Source organism: Podarcis filfolensis (assembly GCF_964270895.1).
Source record: "Podarcis filfolensis genome assembly, chromosome: 2".
NCBI classification, from domain to species: Eukaryota; Metazoa; Chordata; class Lepidosauria; order Squamata; family Lacertidae; genus Podarcis; species Podarcis filfolensis.
The window spans coordinates 6,021,589-6,038,424 of record NC_139605.1 but is presented as its reverse complement, the minus strand read 5'-3'; the positions used below and the strand labels follow the sequence as shown (position 1 = coordinate 6,038,424).

The 16,836-nt window shown below is 51.1% G+C and overlaps 1 protein-coding gene across 2 annotated transcripts in view; it reads left to right on the top strand.

The window, feature by feature from the left end:
* Positions 1-1,917: 1,917 nt before the first annotated feature.
* LOC310757001 (cholesterol 7-desaturase nvd-like) overlaps positions 1,918-16,836 on the top strand; it is a 24,253-nt gene continuing 9,334 nt past the window's right edge. Inside the window, exons 1-2 of one of the 2 annotated variants that reach the window (XM_083602072.1) lie at positions 1,918-2,247; positions 15,523-15,711. In XM_083602072.1, coding sequence (XP_083458198.1) covers positions 1,950-2,247; positions 15,523-15,711 — 487 coding nt within the window. In that variant the 5' untranslated portion in view covers positions 1,918-1,949. Of the gene's footprint in view, positions 2,248-2,998; positions 3,090-15,522; positions 15,712-16,836 lie in introns of those variants that run through there. The other variant, XM_083602073.1, reaches the window with a different exon arrangement.

Genomic DNA, 16,836 nt, shown 5'->3' with positions numbered 1-16,836 from the left:
GTACCACTCTGGCAGGAAGGTAAATGGAGTTTCCATGCACTGCTCTGGTTTGCCAGAAGCGACTTAGTCATGCTGGCCACATGACCCGGAAGCTGTATGCCGGCTCCCTCGGCCTATAGAGCGAGATGAGCGCCGCAACCCCAGAGTCCCTCACGACTGGATCTAATGGCCAGGGGTCCCTTTACCTTGGGTTAAGAACTTAATTCATTCTGGAGGTCCGTTCTTAACCTGAAACTGTTCTTAACCTGAAGCACCACTTTAGCTAATAGGGCCTCCCGCTGCCGCCGCTGAGCGATTTCTGTTCTTATCCTGAAGCAAAGTTCTTAACCCGAGGTACTATTTCTGGGTTAGCGAAGTCTGTAACCTGAAGCGTCTGCAACCTGAGGTACCACTGTATAATCATATAACTGAAGAGTTGCAAGGGACCCCGAGGGTCATCTAGTCCAACCCCCTTGCCATGCAGGAATCCCAGCAGTAACTTGCATTTGAGGGGAAGTTACTTTTCTGCTGGCTTTGGGCTAATTTTACTTTTCAGCTGATTTTCAGGAACATGTTTGTATTCATCAGAAATGTGCCAGATACACACAACTAGAAGCTGTGTCCCTTTAAAAAGGGGGGAGGATATTGAGCATGATTTGTAGTGATTTTTAATGGCATCTATTGTTAATTTGTCCCTCCCTCTACTAGAGCATGGATAGGCAAACGAAGGCCCATGGGCCAGATCCGGCCCAATCGCCTTCTAATTCCGGCCTGCGTCTGGGAATCAGTGTGTTTTTACATGAGCAGAATGTGTCCTTTTATTTAAAATGCATCTCTGGGTTATTTGTGGGGCATAGGAATACATTCATTTCCCCCCCAAAATATAGTCCGGCCCGAGACAAGGTCTGAGGGACAGTGGGCTGGCCCCCTGCTGAAAAAGTTAGCTGACCTCTGCTCTAGAGACCCAACTTAGCCTGTCCTGAGAAACTGAGTGGCTGGAAACTAGAGAGGCTGTCAGAGTTGAATCAGAGCGTGGCGGACTTTGGGCTTTCAGATTTCAGCGATGCCCTGTGCAAGGCTAAAATTTGGCGTAACCCCTCTCCTTCCCTCCCCAGCGTTGTTTCGGTGACCCTTGCAGGGCAGCAGCCTGGTTAAAAGGTAAAGGTAAAGGGACCCCTGACCATTAGGTCCAGTCGTGGCCAACTCTGGGGTTGCGGTGCTCATCTCGCTTTATTGGCCGAGGGACAGCTTCCGGGTCATGTGGCCAGCAGGACTAAGCCGCTTCTGGCGAACCAGAGCAGCACACGGAAACGCCATTTACCTTCCTGCTGGAGCGGTACCTATTTATCTACTTGCACTTTGATGTGCTTTCCAACTGCTAGGTTGGCAGGAGCAGGGACCGAGCAACGGGAGCTCACCCCGTCGCGGGGATTCGAACCGCCGACCTTCTGTTACTCAAGCCTAAAACCGCCCCTGATCTGAGACTGATCTGGAAGCTGACTAGTGTGCATCCGAGGGTGAAAGGCACATCATCCTTGCCATTGATCCTGTAAGAGCCAGGGAGGGCACTATTTCCACTTAGAACATTTGTTTGTTTAAATCTGTATATGGCCCTTCCTCCCCTCCAGATAGGAAATTCCTGCATCGCCAGGGGTTGGGCTAGATGACCCTCGGGTCCCTTCCAAGGCCGACGATCCCAGGAGTCTCTCTCGCAAACTTGCAGAGCCAGATGCCGTCTCCCGGGGGAACGGGAAGGAGAGGATCGCTGGCTTTTAGGAACTCTCTCTCCTCCTAAGCGCAGACACTCCAAAGGCGCGCAGAGCCTCAGTGGCGCCCCGGGAGGCTGCACCCGGGGGTCAAATTTCCAGCCAAACCCTCTTCGTTGGGCTGGGCTGGGCGGGGTGGGGCTGCCTCCTGCCGGCGCCCATAAGAGGTCCGGGCGCGCAGCCGGGCGCGGCAGGCGGGGCGCGATGGCTCTGCGCGAGTGGCTTCTCGGGGCGCTGCTTTCCGCGGATCCCGGGGCTTGGATCGTGCTGCTTGGGGTGCTGCTGCTCTCGTGGCTGGCGCTGCGCCCTCTGCGGCTCTTGCGCGGCCCGGACGAGGTGGGCTACGCGGGCGAAGCCGGGTGCAGCCGCGCAGAGGCGGCCCGGCGAGCGCGCAGGAGCCGGCGGCTCGGGCAGCTGCCGCCCGTCTACCCCAACGGCTGGTTCCGCCTGTTGGATTCGGCGCAGCTGGCCCGCGGAGAGGTGCGCAACGTGGCTGCGCTGGGTAAGTGGGGTTCCGGAGCATGGGCAGATGGAAGTGCGGGCAGCTTGGAAGTGGAGCCATGCCGAGCGCGCACCAGAATCAGCTGCGCGTAAAAGCGCACACCGGAATCCTGCTGATAAGTGCTGTGGGCAAGCCCTGCCAGGCGCCGGCCTCGGGATTCCAGCCCCTGGAAAGGAATCCAGGGTGTCCCCACGAGGGTCGGTGGTAGCTTTGTCTCTGAAAGTTGGCTTGCTAGCTGCGGGGAACTCTTTCTGCCTTCCTTTCCACGGAGAGGCTTTCCATGACGCGACAGTCTCTGCTGCGAGTCAGGAATGGCAGCTATAAAATCCCGGAATGATTGACAGGGAGGGGAGCCAGGGGTCATCTAGTCCAGCCCCCCGGCAAGGCAGCAGTCTCAGCTCAAGAATCGCTGGCAACCTCTGTTGAAGAAAAAAACAAAACACTCCAATTACACCCGGAAAAGACCGCAGTCAATAGAATCTTCTGAGGCACCTGCGAGAATATATACTAAGGGAAGCACATTTTGCAAAACGCTTTTTATTCCTGCATTGCCGGGGGTTGGGCTAGACGACCCTCTGGAGTTGCTAGGTGTGACTTTGGTGTGTGTGTGTGTGTGTGTGTGTGTGTGTGTGTGTGGCAACTCGAATGCTCGGAATCTTAAATTCTGCTCTCCGTCTGCAAAGGTGGGCAACCAAGATGGCCAAGGGTCTGGAAACCAAGCCTTGGGAGGGAGCTGGGTCTGTTTAACCTGCAAAAGAGAGGAGACATGATAGCCATCTTCAACTATCTCAAGGGCTGTCCCATGGAAGATGGCGCAAGATTGTTTCCTCCTGCTCTGGAGGGTAGGACTCGAACCCATGGCTTCAAGTTACAAGGAAGAAGATTCTGACTAAACATCAGGAAGAGCTTTCTGATAGTAAGAGGTGTTTGGCAGTGGAACCGTCTCCCTCTGGAGTTTGCAGACTCTCCTTCCTTGGAGGTTTTAAAGCAGATGTTGGATGGCCATCCGTCAGGGATGCTTTAGCTGAGTTTATTCCTGCATTGCAGAGGGTTGGACTAGATGACCCTTGGTGTCCCTTCCAATTTTACATTTCCATGACTTTCCCTTTCTCCTCCTCCTCGCTGCCAGCACTTTGCAGATGTGTTTGGCAGAAAAGACAAAATCAGTGGGTTCTGACAGGCAGCGCTCAGAGGCCAACAATTTTTCTTAAAAAATGCACATCCCCATTCAGTTTTTGTCCTCTGAACTGCAGGTTTAGGTACCCTCCTGCAACTGAAACTGTTCCAAACAATCCTGTCTACACAGGAAACTCGAATCCGCTCTCAGGCTGTTTTAGGAACTTCTCATTGGCTCCCAGCCCAAAAGAGCTGCCCTGTTTGTTTTAAAGAGTTAGATTAGAGGGGGGAACTTAGAGGGCAGGAGGGTGATGGCAGCGGCTGGGAGGGGTGTCGCTGCCCCTGCCCTTCCCTGCTAAGGTTTGCCCAAACCCCTTCGCCAGTACTAGAAATTCCCCAGGTGGAAGGCATGTTTTGCGACTGGCGCAGGTCCGATTGCGACCATGTGGAGACCTTTGGATGCTAGGCTGGCGGCTGACATCTCCATCTTGCTGGGCCCTCCAGCTTTCTTAAGCAGTGAAGCAGAAGAGCTTTATTCACCTTTTTCTCCAAAGAGTACATGGTTAGTAATAGTAATTTATTATTTGTACCCCGCCCACCTGGCTGGGTTTCCCCAGCCACTCTGGGCGGCTTCCAACAAATATTAAAAAATACATTAAAATGTCACACATTAAAAACTTCCCTGAACAGGGCTGCCTTCAGACATATTCTAAATGTCAGGTAGTTGTTTATGTCTTTGACATCTGGTGGGAGGGTGTTCCACAGGGCGGGTGCCACCACCGAGAAGGCCCTCTGCCTGCTTCCCTGTAACCTCACTTCTCGCAGGGAGGGAACTGCCAGAAGGCCCTCGGCGCTGGACCTCAGTGTCCGGGTTGAACAGTGGGGGTGGAGAAGCTCCTTCAGGTATACTGGACCGAGGCCATTTAGGGCTTTAAAGGTCAACACCAACACTTTGAATTGTGCTCAGAAACGTGCTGGGAGCCAGTGTAGGTCTTTCAAGACCAGTGTTATGTGGTCTCGGCGGCCGCTCCCAGTCACCCCCCCCCCCAATTAATACCTACAACGACCCTGCGAGGTAGGTGAAGAGGCTTCAACTGACTCCAAGGTCACTCAGTGAGCTTCAGGACCGAGTGGAGGAATTTGAACCCCAATGTCCCAGTTCCTCATCCGACACTCTAACCACTGCACCCCACTGCCTTCCTAGAGTCCTTCTGCTACGGGGCAGCTCTATAAATTCAGTAAGTAAATAAATATAGGCAAAACAAAGTGACCTGAAATATTTTCCTTGAAGCATGAATTTGTTTTATTCCGATTGTTTTATTTGACATTTAAATGTGTTGTCAGCTGCTTGGAGATTTTTTCTTTAAAATATAAAACAGTATAGAAATGCAATGAATAACAATACCAATAATAATAATATATTTCACCTCAAAAAAAAGGCACCTGGATATTCTGTTGTGGCTATCGCAACCTAGGTTTAAGGTGCTATTTAAGCTTATATATCTGAGTTTCCAACACTGGAAATGCATCATCATCATCAGCATCATCATCATCATCATCATAAATTTCATTGGTAGGAAAAAATGATGCCACTCTGTTGTGGCAACCGCAATCTAGGTTTAAGGTGCCATTTGGCGATCAGCTTCTAAGTCTGATTTTCTAGCACTGCCCATCGCCGAACTACCACATTTTTTTACAATTTGCGTATGGCAGTGTTCAAAACTCCCATTGTCCTAGGCGCATTTTGCAACAGGGACTGTCATTAGTGTGGGTAGTCTCTGAGCTCTGGGTGCAGTGCTGCGCCTAAGATTTCAGATTAAAACTGCAGAGTGGAAGGAAAGGGGGACCTTTTTCTGCCTCCCCACTTCCAGCTTAATCTCTGAAGATTAAGAGTCCCTCTTAAATCCCTCTTAAGAAGATTAAGGGATGTGGGCAGGGGAAGGATTAGACCATGCGACAAATGAACATAATTTAGCTGCAGTTCATTCATTTTCAGCTTTGTATTAAAACTATATTTCATTGATGCGCCCGTAACCTAGGTTTAAGGTGCCATTCAGCTCCTAGCTTTCACACCTCAGTTTCTATCGCTGGCGTACAGGGTGGCAAAACCTGGGTGCCCCTTGCCGTCTCCTGGCACCCACTGCCAACTCCTTTCTCTGCCTGACTTGGAGCAGCCCACCCAGAAGCCGGGCAATTTTCTTTTCCCACTTCTTCTCTTCGTTGCTCCTTGTTTCAGAAACTCTCAATGCTGTTTGCCTACACAGAGCTCTGCGTCTTCTTCATCCCACTGGTGGCCTTGGAGATGTTGAGGAAACTCAAACCTTGCCAAGTCTCGCTGTCAGAGCTTATTTCGTCGACTCACCCACGATTGCCGGCAATACACCCTTTAATCAAACCAGGAACAAAGCGAGCCGTTTGCCTTTTGTAGCGAGTTACTTGGCGAGTTGTTTGCAATAACTGGGTTGCGGTGTTGCCAGAAGGCTTTATGGCCTCAATATCCATTTGGCCAGTCACAAAAGGGTGTGTGTTTTTGTGTGCCTTTTGAGCAAGCCTTCAGAAAACAGCTATTTGACTTTCCGAAGACATCTGAAGGCAGCCCTGTACAGGGAAGTTTTTAATGGTCAATGTTTTATTGTGTTTTAAATATTTTGTTGGGTGCCGCCCAGAGTGGCTAGGGTAACCCAGTCAGACGGGAAGCATATAAATAAGATAATAATAGTTCAATTTTTTTTTTTGCGAACCATCAGCTCTTAGAAGCGGTAATTTGCATACCTATTTACTGATCACATATCCTACCTCGGTAAGTCCTAAAAAACAGACCCAGTAAGGTAGGCCTGATATTGCAGCCAGAAGTAGACATTGTTAGAAACTGAGATACATAAGCTAATTACCAAATTCCTCCATTGCAGGGGGTTGGGCTAGATGACCTTTGGGTCCCTTCCAACTCTACGGTAATTGCACCTTAAACCTGGCTTGCGGTTGCCACCACAGAATGTGTAAGCATCTCTCTCTTTCTTTTTTGCAATGACGTTTTTTATTCTTATCATTCAGTTCATTTCTATCCTGCTTTATGTTTTAAAGGAAAAATTTCCAACACATTCAAACATCCAATCGGACCATCAAGCTCCTTGGGAAATATTTCAGATCCTTCTTGAAGGGATATTTTGCTTTCCTCATCTTTATGGGCCAACATAATTTAGGAAGACAGTGAGGTGTAGTGGCTGGAGCATGGGTAGGCAAACTAAGGCCCAGGGGCCGGATCTGGCCCAATCGCCTTCTAAATCGGGCTTGAGGACGGTCTGGGAATCAGCGTGTTTTTACATGAGTAGAATGTTTCCTTTTATTTAAAATTCATCTCTGGGTTATTTGTGGGGCATAGGAATTCGTTCATTATTTTTTTTCAAAATATAGTCCGGCCCCCCACAAGGTCTGAGGGACAGTGGACTGGCCCCCTGCTGAAAAAGTTTGCTGACCCCTGGGCTAGAGGGTCGGACCAGAATCTGAGAGCCGGCCCCACAGGGCTGTTGTAGGGATCAACTAAGCAAGGAAGTGAACCATGTACCCTTGGAGAATAAAGGTGGGATATAAATGTCATAAACAAGCTCTTTTGCTTATCTGCTTAAGAAAGCTGGAGGGAGCAGCCAGGTAAGATGTCAGTCGCTAACCTGGCACCCAGAAATCTCCACACAGGGATGTGTTCCTTAGGGAATCTCGCCACAGGAAGGAAGGTCAAGTTTCCCTCTACACCAGCTCTCGGTTGGATATGTGTAAAAGCTTCTCATACAATCGAAAGGATAAGGACCTTGGAAAAATTCCAACCCCCTGCAAAGCACGAATCTTTTGCCTAAGTCTGGACTCGAACCCATGACCCGGGCATTCAGAGTCTTGTGTTCTACTGACGGAGCTATCTCGGTGTCCCACGTTCTCCCAGGCCTTTTCAAGCAAAGATGAGTTTGGCGGGTCTCTGGCGCTCTCCGTATTGTATTCCGTGTAATTGCAGAATTGGAAGGGACTTCGAGGGTCCTCTAGTCTAACCCCCTTCGAGGCAGGAATGTGCCGCTGTCCTTTACAGGGATCGAACCTGCAACCTTGGCAGACTCTTTTTTTGCTGCCTTCTTCACGGAGCGGCCAGCTCCTGGCTTTCTCACCCCAGCGGAGGCATTCCTAAAGGATTCAGAACAGACCTTTCTCCAGTTCCCCAGCCGGTGCGGCAGAGCCGGAAAAACGAGTTGTGGAAGCGTGCAGCATGTCAAAGGCAAGACCTTGCCGCCTTGTTCGGCTTTGCAATCGAAGAATTGTTGATCTGGAAGGGGTTCCCAGGGTCATCTAGTCCAGCCCGCTTGAGGCACGACTTTTTTGCCCAATGCCCCTCATCGAACCCATGACCGAGAAGAGCCCATCGCAATAAGGAAGAAAGCGTGGGCATTTAGGGGCTGCAGCCGAAAGCAGATTCAAGTCAGCTTCATTAAGGTGTCACCCAGAAATGTTGACTTTCCTCCAAATCGATGTTCTAGTTGTGCGCTGGCTTGGGGACATGGTGTGCCGCCCCACCAATGGGGCAACCAGGGTGACATGCTGACACCCCAGCAGCCAACCTTGCCTGATGACGGACTCCAAACGGATGCCAAGGTTTTGTTCTCGTTTTGTGCCACTCCCAGACTCAGCAATCAACACTTGAACTGGGAGCTAATGTGAAAGGAAGGGTGAGAGTTTATCTAAGGCCGCAGGTGGAACGTGGGTTAAAGCACAGAGCCTAGGACTTGCCAATCAGGTTGGCAGTTCGAATCTCCACGACGGGGTGAGCTCCCGTTGCTCGGTCCCTGCTCCTGCCCACCTAGCAGTTCAAAAGCACGTCAAAGTGCAAGTAGATAAATAGGTACCGCTCCGGCGGAAAGGTAAACAGCGTTTCCGTGCGCTGCTCTGGTTCGCCAGAAGCGGCTTAGTCATGCTGGCCACATGACCTGGAAGCTGTACACTGGCTCCCTTGGCCAATAAAGCGAGATGAGCGCCGCAACCCCAGAGTCGGTCACGACTGGACCTAATGGTCAGGGGTCCCTTTACACTTTACCTTTAAGGCCGCAGGTGTGATCCCCATAAAGGATAGCTGCATCTTCCTGAATTGGCTTCCCTTCCAAGCCAGCTGTTTTCATAGAACCCTAGAATGGTCAAGTTGGAAGGGACCTCGCCGGTCATCTAGTCTAACCCCTGTGACGCAGGACTCCCCTCCCCGGTGGGTCTCGAACCCACAACCCGGAGATTAAAAGTCTCCACCCAAATGTCCAAGCGAATCCAAGCTCCCGGGCAGGAGGTTTCCATTGCTTGGTGCAGGCTTCAGAAGGCAACGTCCAGCCCACAAGGCCCACAGCAAAGAGGCTTCACCCTTGCATTTCTGACCCACGTGGGTTCGAGTCTCTCGTTGGGCTGAAGATTCCTGCATTGCAGGGGGTTGGGCTAGATGACCCACAGGGTCCCTTCCAACTCGACAGCTCTAGGACTCTCGAAAAGCAGCCGCCTTTTGCATCAAGCAGTTCTGCTTTGGGTTGACTGAGATGTAACAGTTTTTAAAAAAGAAAACGGGGCGATCTGTTGTGGAAGAACCCTGGGAAAAAGGTCGCTGGGGTGACCCCGGCCTTGTTGCTGCTTGCGAAGGAGACCCCACCACAGGCGGGACTTTGGGCCACCTCGAAACATCAGTCCGCCACTGTCCATACTGAGTTTCCGGCTGCCCCACCCCAGCGGAGGCATTCTCAACGGCTTTTGCTTGACCCTTCCTCCAGTTCCTCACTCCGTGCGGCAGAGCCAGAAAAGCAGGTTGGCAAAGTGAGCAGCGTGCCAAAGGCAGACCGCCTCCCCCTCTGCCCTGTTCAGCCTTGGAGCCGTCAAGTTGGAAGGGACCCCCAGGGTCATCTAGACCAACCCCTGGCAAGACAGGTATCTTCTGCCCAACGCGGGACTGGAACCCACAACCCTGAGATTCAGCGACTCCTGCTCTTCTGACTGAACTATAGAATTCTATAATTATTGAGTTGGGAGCGAACTCCAGAGTCATCTAGTCTAGCCCCCTGCAAGGCAAGAATCATCTGCCCCATATGGGGCCGGATTATTCTTTCTTCTGTCTTTCCAGGGAACATATTCACGTCTGGAGAGCTTCCTAACCGGATCATTTCTGAGAGAATTTAAGTGCTCTTCGGCAGAGCGGCCAACTTACCATCTTGCTCCGCCTTGGCAGTTTCAGCGCTGCTGACTCTCAAAACTTTGGGATTGTCAGAAAAGACACCACCAAAAACGAATCAATTTGAGTTGGGCTACTCCAGTGGGGTCAGTTAGACCCAGGTTGTTTTTTTAAGCAATGTGGGTTTGAGTCCCACATTGGGCAAAAGATTCCTGGCTTGCAGGTGTTTGGACTAGATGACCTTCGGGATCCCCTCCAACTCGAAAATTCTGGGATTCTGTGGGCAGGATGTGGCATGAGGTCTGTGCAGCGGGAAAAGAGGCTGTCCTTGGGTGCTGATAAGCCCTTCTGGCTCCTTTGCTTGCCCCCCATGGATGAGGCTGGGCCGAGGGCAGTGGCTTCAGATGGAAAAACTTCCCCCGGGTGACCTTGAGAAATGAGATTCCTGCAGTCCAGTTTAGCAGGCCCTTCTGCTCCCAGCCAGATCTTCACACTGTTTGTAAATCCAGCACAAGCTCCAAGTGTCCCTATTCCCCAGGGACATCCCTGATTTAGAGAAGCCATCCTGGTTTCTAATTTGATCCCGGAATGTCCCGCTTTTCCTTCGGACATCCCTATTTTCACTGGAAAAACGTTGGGGGGTACAGAGTTATCTGACTCCCAAATCGTTTGAAGGTACAGTCGTACCTTGGCTTTCAAACAGCTTAATTCTTGAACGTTTTGGTTCCCGAATGCCGCAAACCCGGAAGTGACTGTTCCGGTTTGTGAACTATTTTTGGAAGCCAAACGCCCAACAGGGCTGCCACGGCTTCCGTTGACCTGCAGGAAGCTCCTGCAGTCAATCAGAAGCTGCGCTTTGGTTTCTGAACGTTTTGGAAGTCAAACGGACTTTCGGAACAGATTCAGTTCAACTTCCAAGGTCCGACTGTATGGGGAAGTTTTTAAAATGCTTAATGTGTTATTATGTCTTTATATAAGTTGGAAGCTGCCCAGAGTGGCTGAGGCAAGCCAGTAAGATATGTGGTGTGTTAATGCGTAGTAAAATTATCATTATGGAATGAGACGTCATTGGAGAAACGTTGGAGGGTATGATATATATAACAGTGGTTTTCAGCCAGTTTGCTGTGGCACCCGGGGGTATGGGGTGGTAAGGGGTGCCGCGGGCAACCCTGGCCTCTGTCCCCCTTTCCTTCCTTCCCTCCTCTGATGCCCTCTCGCGTCTCGGCCTCCCAAAGGCTTGCACAACTGCTTCTTGCAGCAGCCCTGGCTGCAAGCTCCGCAGGCGAAAGGTGCCTCTGGGGCTGGCCAGGGGATGCTGTGTGCCAGGAGCTGAGGCAGCCTCGGAGTAAGCAAGCAAGTGGGCGAGGGAGCCCAGCCAGCCAGTCCGCCAGCCACTGCTGTTGGGAATGGACAGACAAGTGGGAGGCCGGGCAGGCAGGCTCTGTGCTGGCCTTCCTTGTACCTGCTGTGTACAAGGCCTGCCTGGCAGCTGAGTGCCCAGTGCTGAAGGAGAGCCTTTGTGCCATGCAGGCCTGGCAATGCCCGCTGCTGCTGCCACCCAAGGTGCCAGCCTCACATTCTTCTTTGGCCAGTCTCTGTTGGGCCACTAAGGCTGGGGGCACCCTCTTTCCAGGCCCCTGTGGGGCAGTGCCAGGAGGCACCTCTCTCTGGGGGGGCAGCAGCAGAGGACTCGCAAGGAGAGGGAAGAGGAGAGGAGGCTGAGGGAACGCTCCACAAGGGAGGGTGTTCAAAAAGGGGCGAGGGGCGGCTGGCTCTGCAACCAAGGGGGGATAAAACTGGGCTCCTGAGCCCCACAGGGTTGCAGCAGAAAGGATGTAGTTGGTCAAGGGAGCTGTGGACTCAAAAATTATTTCGGAGATACCGCTGTGGCCAAAGAAGAAGGAGGAAGACTCAGAAAGGTGGAAAACCTCTGGCATCTAATCATTGAATTGTGAGGGACCCTGAGGGATGCCAACTTGAATAAAATATTGGGGGGGGGCGCAGGCCCACATGATGCAGTGCCCACATTGATCACATGATGCAGTGCGTAATAATAATAATAATAATAATAATAATAATAATAATAATAATAATATATTTATACCCCCCCGTCCATCTGGCTGGGTTTCCCCAGCCACTCTGGGCGGCTTCCAACAGAACACTAAAATACAATAACCTATTAAACATTAAAAGCTTCCCTAAACAGGCTGCCTTCAGATATCTTCTAAAAGTTTGGTAGTTATTTATCTCTTTGACATCTGGTGGGAGGGTGTTCTACAGGGAGGGTAACACCACCGAGAAGGCCCTCTGCCTGGTTCCCTGTAACTTGGCTTCTCGCAGTGAGGGAATCGCCAGATGGCCCTCGGTGCTGGACCTCAGTGTCTGGGCAGAGCGATGGGGGTGGAGATGCTCCTTCAGGTATACTGGGCCGAGGCCGTTTAGGGCTTTAAAGGTCAGCACCAACACTTTGAATTGTGCTCGGAAATGTACACAATCCGTTTGAATGGCAATGCTTATCAACTTGGGGGGGGCGGCCCCCTAAAATATTTGATTGTGGGGGCCAAAGCATAGTTGGCTCCTATGTTGAGGGTCATCTAGTCTAAGCCCCTGCTAGGGAGGAAGCTGCCCAATATGGGGATCAATCCTGCAACCTTGGTGTTGTCATCAATCACACTCTAACCAACTGAGCTCTCCAGCATTTTAGAAGCCCAGAATTGTCAAGGGACCCCAGGGGGTCATCTAGTCCCACCCCCTGCAATGCACAACAGATGGTGCTCTGGGGAAGTTTTACTAATTTTACAATTAAATTTACAATACCGGATTATTATTATTATTATTATTATTATTATTATTATTATTATTAAAAGCTGAATTCTGCAGCTCGTACCCAAAGTCATTTCTGCGCTCTGGAGAAGCCATGCGTCTCTGCATGACTGTGGGTTCCCTAGAGGCACTGGGCGGCTACTCATGCTGTTTTTGAGCTGTTTGATTAGATTTTTATGCCGTATGAAGCATAGCAGTAGCAGACCGTTAGAATTGTGGAGTTAGAAGGGACCTAAGGGATATGCAGGGACGCAGGTGGCACTGTGGGTTAAACCACAGAGCCTAGGACTTGCCAATCAGAAGGTTGGTGGTTTGAATCCCTGCGACGGGGTGAGCTCCCATTGCTCAGTCCCTTCTCCTGCCAACCTAGCAGTTCGAAAGCACGTCAAAGTGCAAGGAGATAAATAGGTACCGCTCTGGCGGGAAGGTAAACGGCATTTCCGTGCGCTGCTCTGGTTCGCCACAAGCGGCTTAGTCATGCTGGCCACATGACCCGGAAGCTGTATGCCGGCTCCCTTGGCCAGTAAAGCGAGATGAGTGCCGCAACCCCAGAGTCGTCCGCGACTGGACCTAACGGTCAGGGGTCCCTTTACCCTTTACCTTTAAGGGTCATCTAGCCCACGGGTGGCGCTGTGGGTTAAACCACAGAGCCTAGGACTTGCCGATCAGAAGATAAATAGGTACCGCTCCGGCGGGAAGGTAAACAGTGTTTCTGTGCACTGCTCTGGTTCGCCAGAACCAAGCTGGCCACATGGCCTGGAAGCTGTATGCCGGCTCCCTCAGCCAATAAAGCGAGATGAGCGCCACAACCCCAGAGTCGGTCACGACTGGACCTAGTGGTCAGGGGTCCCTTTACCCTTTACCTTTAAGGGTCATCTAGCCCACCCCTGCAGTGCAGGAATCTTTTGCCCAACATGTGCCTTGAATCCACGACCCCGAGATTAAGAGCCTTATGCTCAGCTGGTGAGAGTGTGTTTCTGATAACGCCAAGGTTGCAGGTTTGATCCCCGTATGGGACAGCTGCATATTCCCACATTGCAGGGTTGGGGTCCCTTCCAACCCTTCCGTGAGTCTATATCTAGCCATGGAGCATAGCAGACTTTGCTTTTCATTCCCCGCTTCTCCACTGTGTAGACAGGATGGGCTCTGTTTGGCCCCACCCGGACTCACTCCTCTTCTCAGAGCTGGATAAAACTTGCAGACGTCGGTTCGCGTCCTACCCTCTAGAGCAGGAGAAAACAAGCTGCGTTTTGCTCTAGGGAATATTGTCCAAGCGTGAAGCTGCGTCTTATCATATGCCGGGTGTCACACAAGCAAAGTGGGTGCGAGATTTTTCCACGCCTCGTTTTTGCAACAGCCTCTCTTTTGTTTAAATCGGGCATTTGCCCAAATTACGGCTTTAGGCTGAAATCCTGTTTTCTTCGTTCCGGGACTCTTCTCCTTAAGTCACCCCTTTCAAACAGCTTTCCTTTCCCACCATAGAATCATAGAGCTGGAAGGGACCTCAAGGGTCATCTAGTCCAACCCCCTGCAATTCAGGAAACTCAATTAAGCATCCATGACAGAAGGCCATCCAACCTCTGCTTAGAAACCTCCAAGGTAGGAGAGAGGTCACTCTGCTCTTCCTGGCAGAAAACTCTTCCTGATGTTTAGCCAGAATCTCTTTCCTTGCAACTTGAATCAATTTGTTTGGGTCCTTCCCTCCGGAGCAGGAGAAAACAAGCTTGCTCCATCTTCCATGTGACAGCCCTTGAGATATCTCCTCTTTTTGAGGATAAACTTACCCAGCTCCCTCCGAAGGCTTGGTTTCCAGACCCTCGATCATCTTGGTCGCCCTCCTCTGCACATCTTCCAGCTTGTCAACGTCCTTCTTAAATTGTGGTGCCCAGAACTGGACACAGTATTCCAGGTTTGGTCTGACGAAGGCAGAATAGAGTGGGACTATGACTTCCCTGGATCTGGACACTAGACTTCTGTGGATGCAGCCTAGAATAGCGTTAGTTTGTTGTTGTTGTTTTGCTGCCGCATCACACTGTTGGCTCATGATAAGCTTGTGGTTCACTGATGCTCCTAGACCCCTTTCACATGAGCCACCAAAACAGAGGACAGAGCTGAGTGCAACTTCAGCAACAAAGAGTGAACATGAACATGAAATTTATTACGGTCAGAGACCAGCTTGAGAAACACAAATGGAACTACAATCCCAGCAGCAAAACAAACATTTAAAACAATATACAACAATGGATTTTAAGTTTAAAAGTGCGATAGGCATATAAACACATAAAAACTTTAAAATAGACTACCTTAGAGAAATGACCCAAAGTCGCCCGTGGATCTGGGTTTGGGAATTTTCTTAACAAACTAGATTGAATCGGGGGATGGTCTGCGCCTACAGATCTGTGTGCCGAATCTGGCGACAATCTGGGTCGCCTTGTGGTCTTTGCCTAACAGGAGAAGATCAAATTTTTGCTTTACCGAATTTTTGCAAGCCTCAGCAGCAGGGGGTCAATGGTTTCTCTACGTGCCCCGTTGTAAAAGGGACATCTAAAAAATATGTGTTCAGGGCTTCCTATATCCCCCAATGGACAGGCGCAAATTCTCTGGTCATATGGGACTTTTTTAAAGGATCCTTCCAAGACTGGCGAGGGCAGAGCCGAGCTTCTGGCAAGTGTGAAAGCCCTTCTTGCATTTTTGGATACAAGAAAAAAAGAGATATGCTGCTTGTACAGTTATATCTCTCTCGATTTCTACAATTTTGTAGACGGGGCACCTTAAGCAGTCCTGTTGTCTCTTGGTGTCTATAATTCTTTGCCTTACCATTGCTTTTGACAAAGAGTGAAGAAATCATTCTCGTTTCTTGGGGGCTTTTAAGCAGAGGTTGGATGGCATCCAGGTGGATTTTTTGAAATGTCTGGGGAAACCTGGGAACACGACAGCCCAATTTTCCTATTAAATTGGTTAAAATGTCATTTTTACCCCCTCTCCAACTTTGTCCAACTTTTGTGTCTGGATTTTCACTTTATGAAATATGGCAGCCTTACATCTAGGGATTCTCTTTGGGCTCCCCCCACTCAGCTGAGAATCAGATCCTTCGTCCTGGCTGAGAGAAGAGCCAGCCTTAGCTCCCTGGGCCTCATCCTGCCTTCTCTCTTTGCCTCCGGCAGGGGAGCAGTTTGCCGTCTTCCGGAACTCGGATGGGAAAGTTTGTGTGGTGGATGCCTATTGCCCCCACCTGGGCGCCAACCTGGGTGTCGGAGGCCAGGTGGTGGGCAGCTGCATTGAGTGCCCGTTCCACGGCTGGCAGTTTGATGGAGAGAGCGGCAAGTGTGTCAGGATCCCGTACGCCGAGAAAGGTGAGCCGCCTTTGCCCATCTTACTGAACCCTGAACGTGTTTCGCACCTGGGGCCTGGAAGACAGGGGGCGGCTCAGCACTTTGGGGACCAAGGGGGGCAGCCCTCACGGGGGGGGGGGTGCAAGACCATGTGGGCACAGGCAAAGCAGAAATCCCTGAAGATAAGCAAAGGTTCTGTTAAAACCAGGAATGGGGGGCAATTAAATGACTCCCCCAAAATCCCAAGTCCCCACCACAGCCTCAAACTAAGGCCAGGGCAATGGCCTTTGACACAGGCACCATAATACACAACAGCAAAGAGGCTCAGAAAAGCAATCTACAAAACTGTGGCAATAAGCAGATACCATCCGTCGTACTGTTTCCCCTGACTATCCAACATAGAATCTAATAATCGCCAAAATTCAACCGTTTGATGGATTTCCTTGGTTCCTACGGCTAATGACTCCTCTGGAAGAGGGGAATCTAGGGCTCCCCCTGCTTCCATAATCCCTTAAGCATAAGGTCACACACTCCTTGCCCCTCCATAAGGTGGGAACGCAGCCTCACAATAGGAGGCAGGAGGCGATCAAGGGCAGCACAAACCCCAGACAGAAACCCATCGGGATGGTGGATCGAACCCTGATACTTTCAGAGGAGAATTGTGGGGAAAGCCTTGCAGCTAGGGCAATGTGTAAACACTTTTATTGTTCTTGGGAAGCAAGCAGGGGTGGAGGAAGGGGGGTGCAGTGGGTACGGGCTGCCCCGGGTGTCACCACTGAGGGGGGTGACAAAATGCCGGTCGGCACTCGCCGTGGGGCCTGCTGCGTTCCTGAGCCACTGCACGCAGGCTCTGTGCTGCCCAAATGTTCCACCCGCTGCCTGCCCCTCAGCTGTAGGGCAGCTGGGTGGGAGGAGGCAGGCAGTGGCGTCGCAAGTTGGGGGCAGGGGGAGTGGTGTGCCCCGGGTTCCATGTTTGGGAGAGTAACATAGTGGGAATCTGTGGGGTGCTTGCCCTGCCGCCCCGGTCTGGGCGCAGCGGCGTGAGCAGGGCCTTGCAGAGCCAGGCAGAGGCCCAGGCCAGGTAGATAATGTGCCCCCCCCTTTTTTTACCCTGGGGATAACTGAAGTCTTATAAATAAGTAAGTA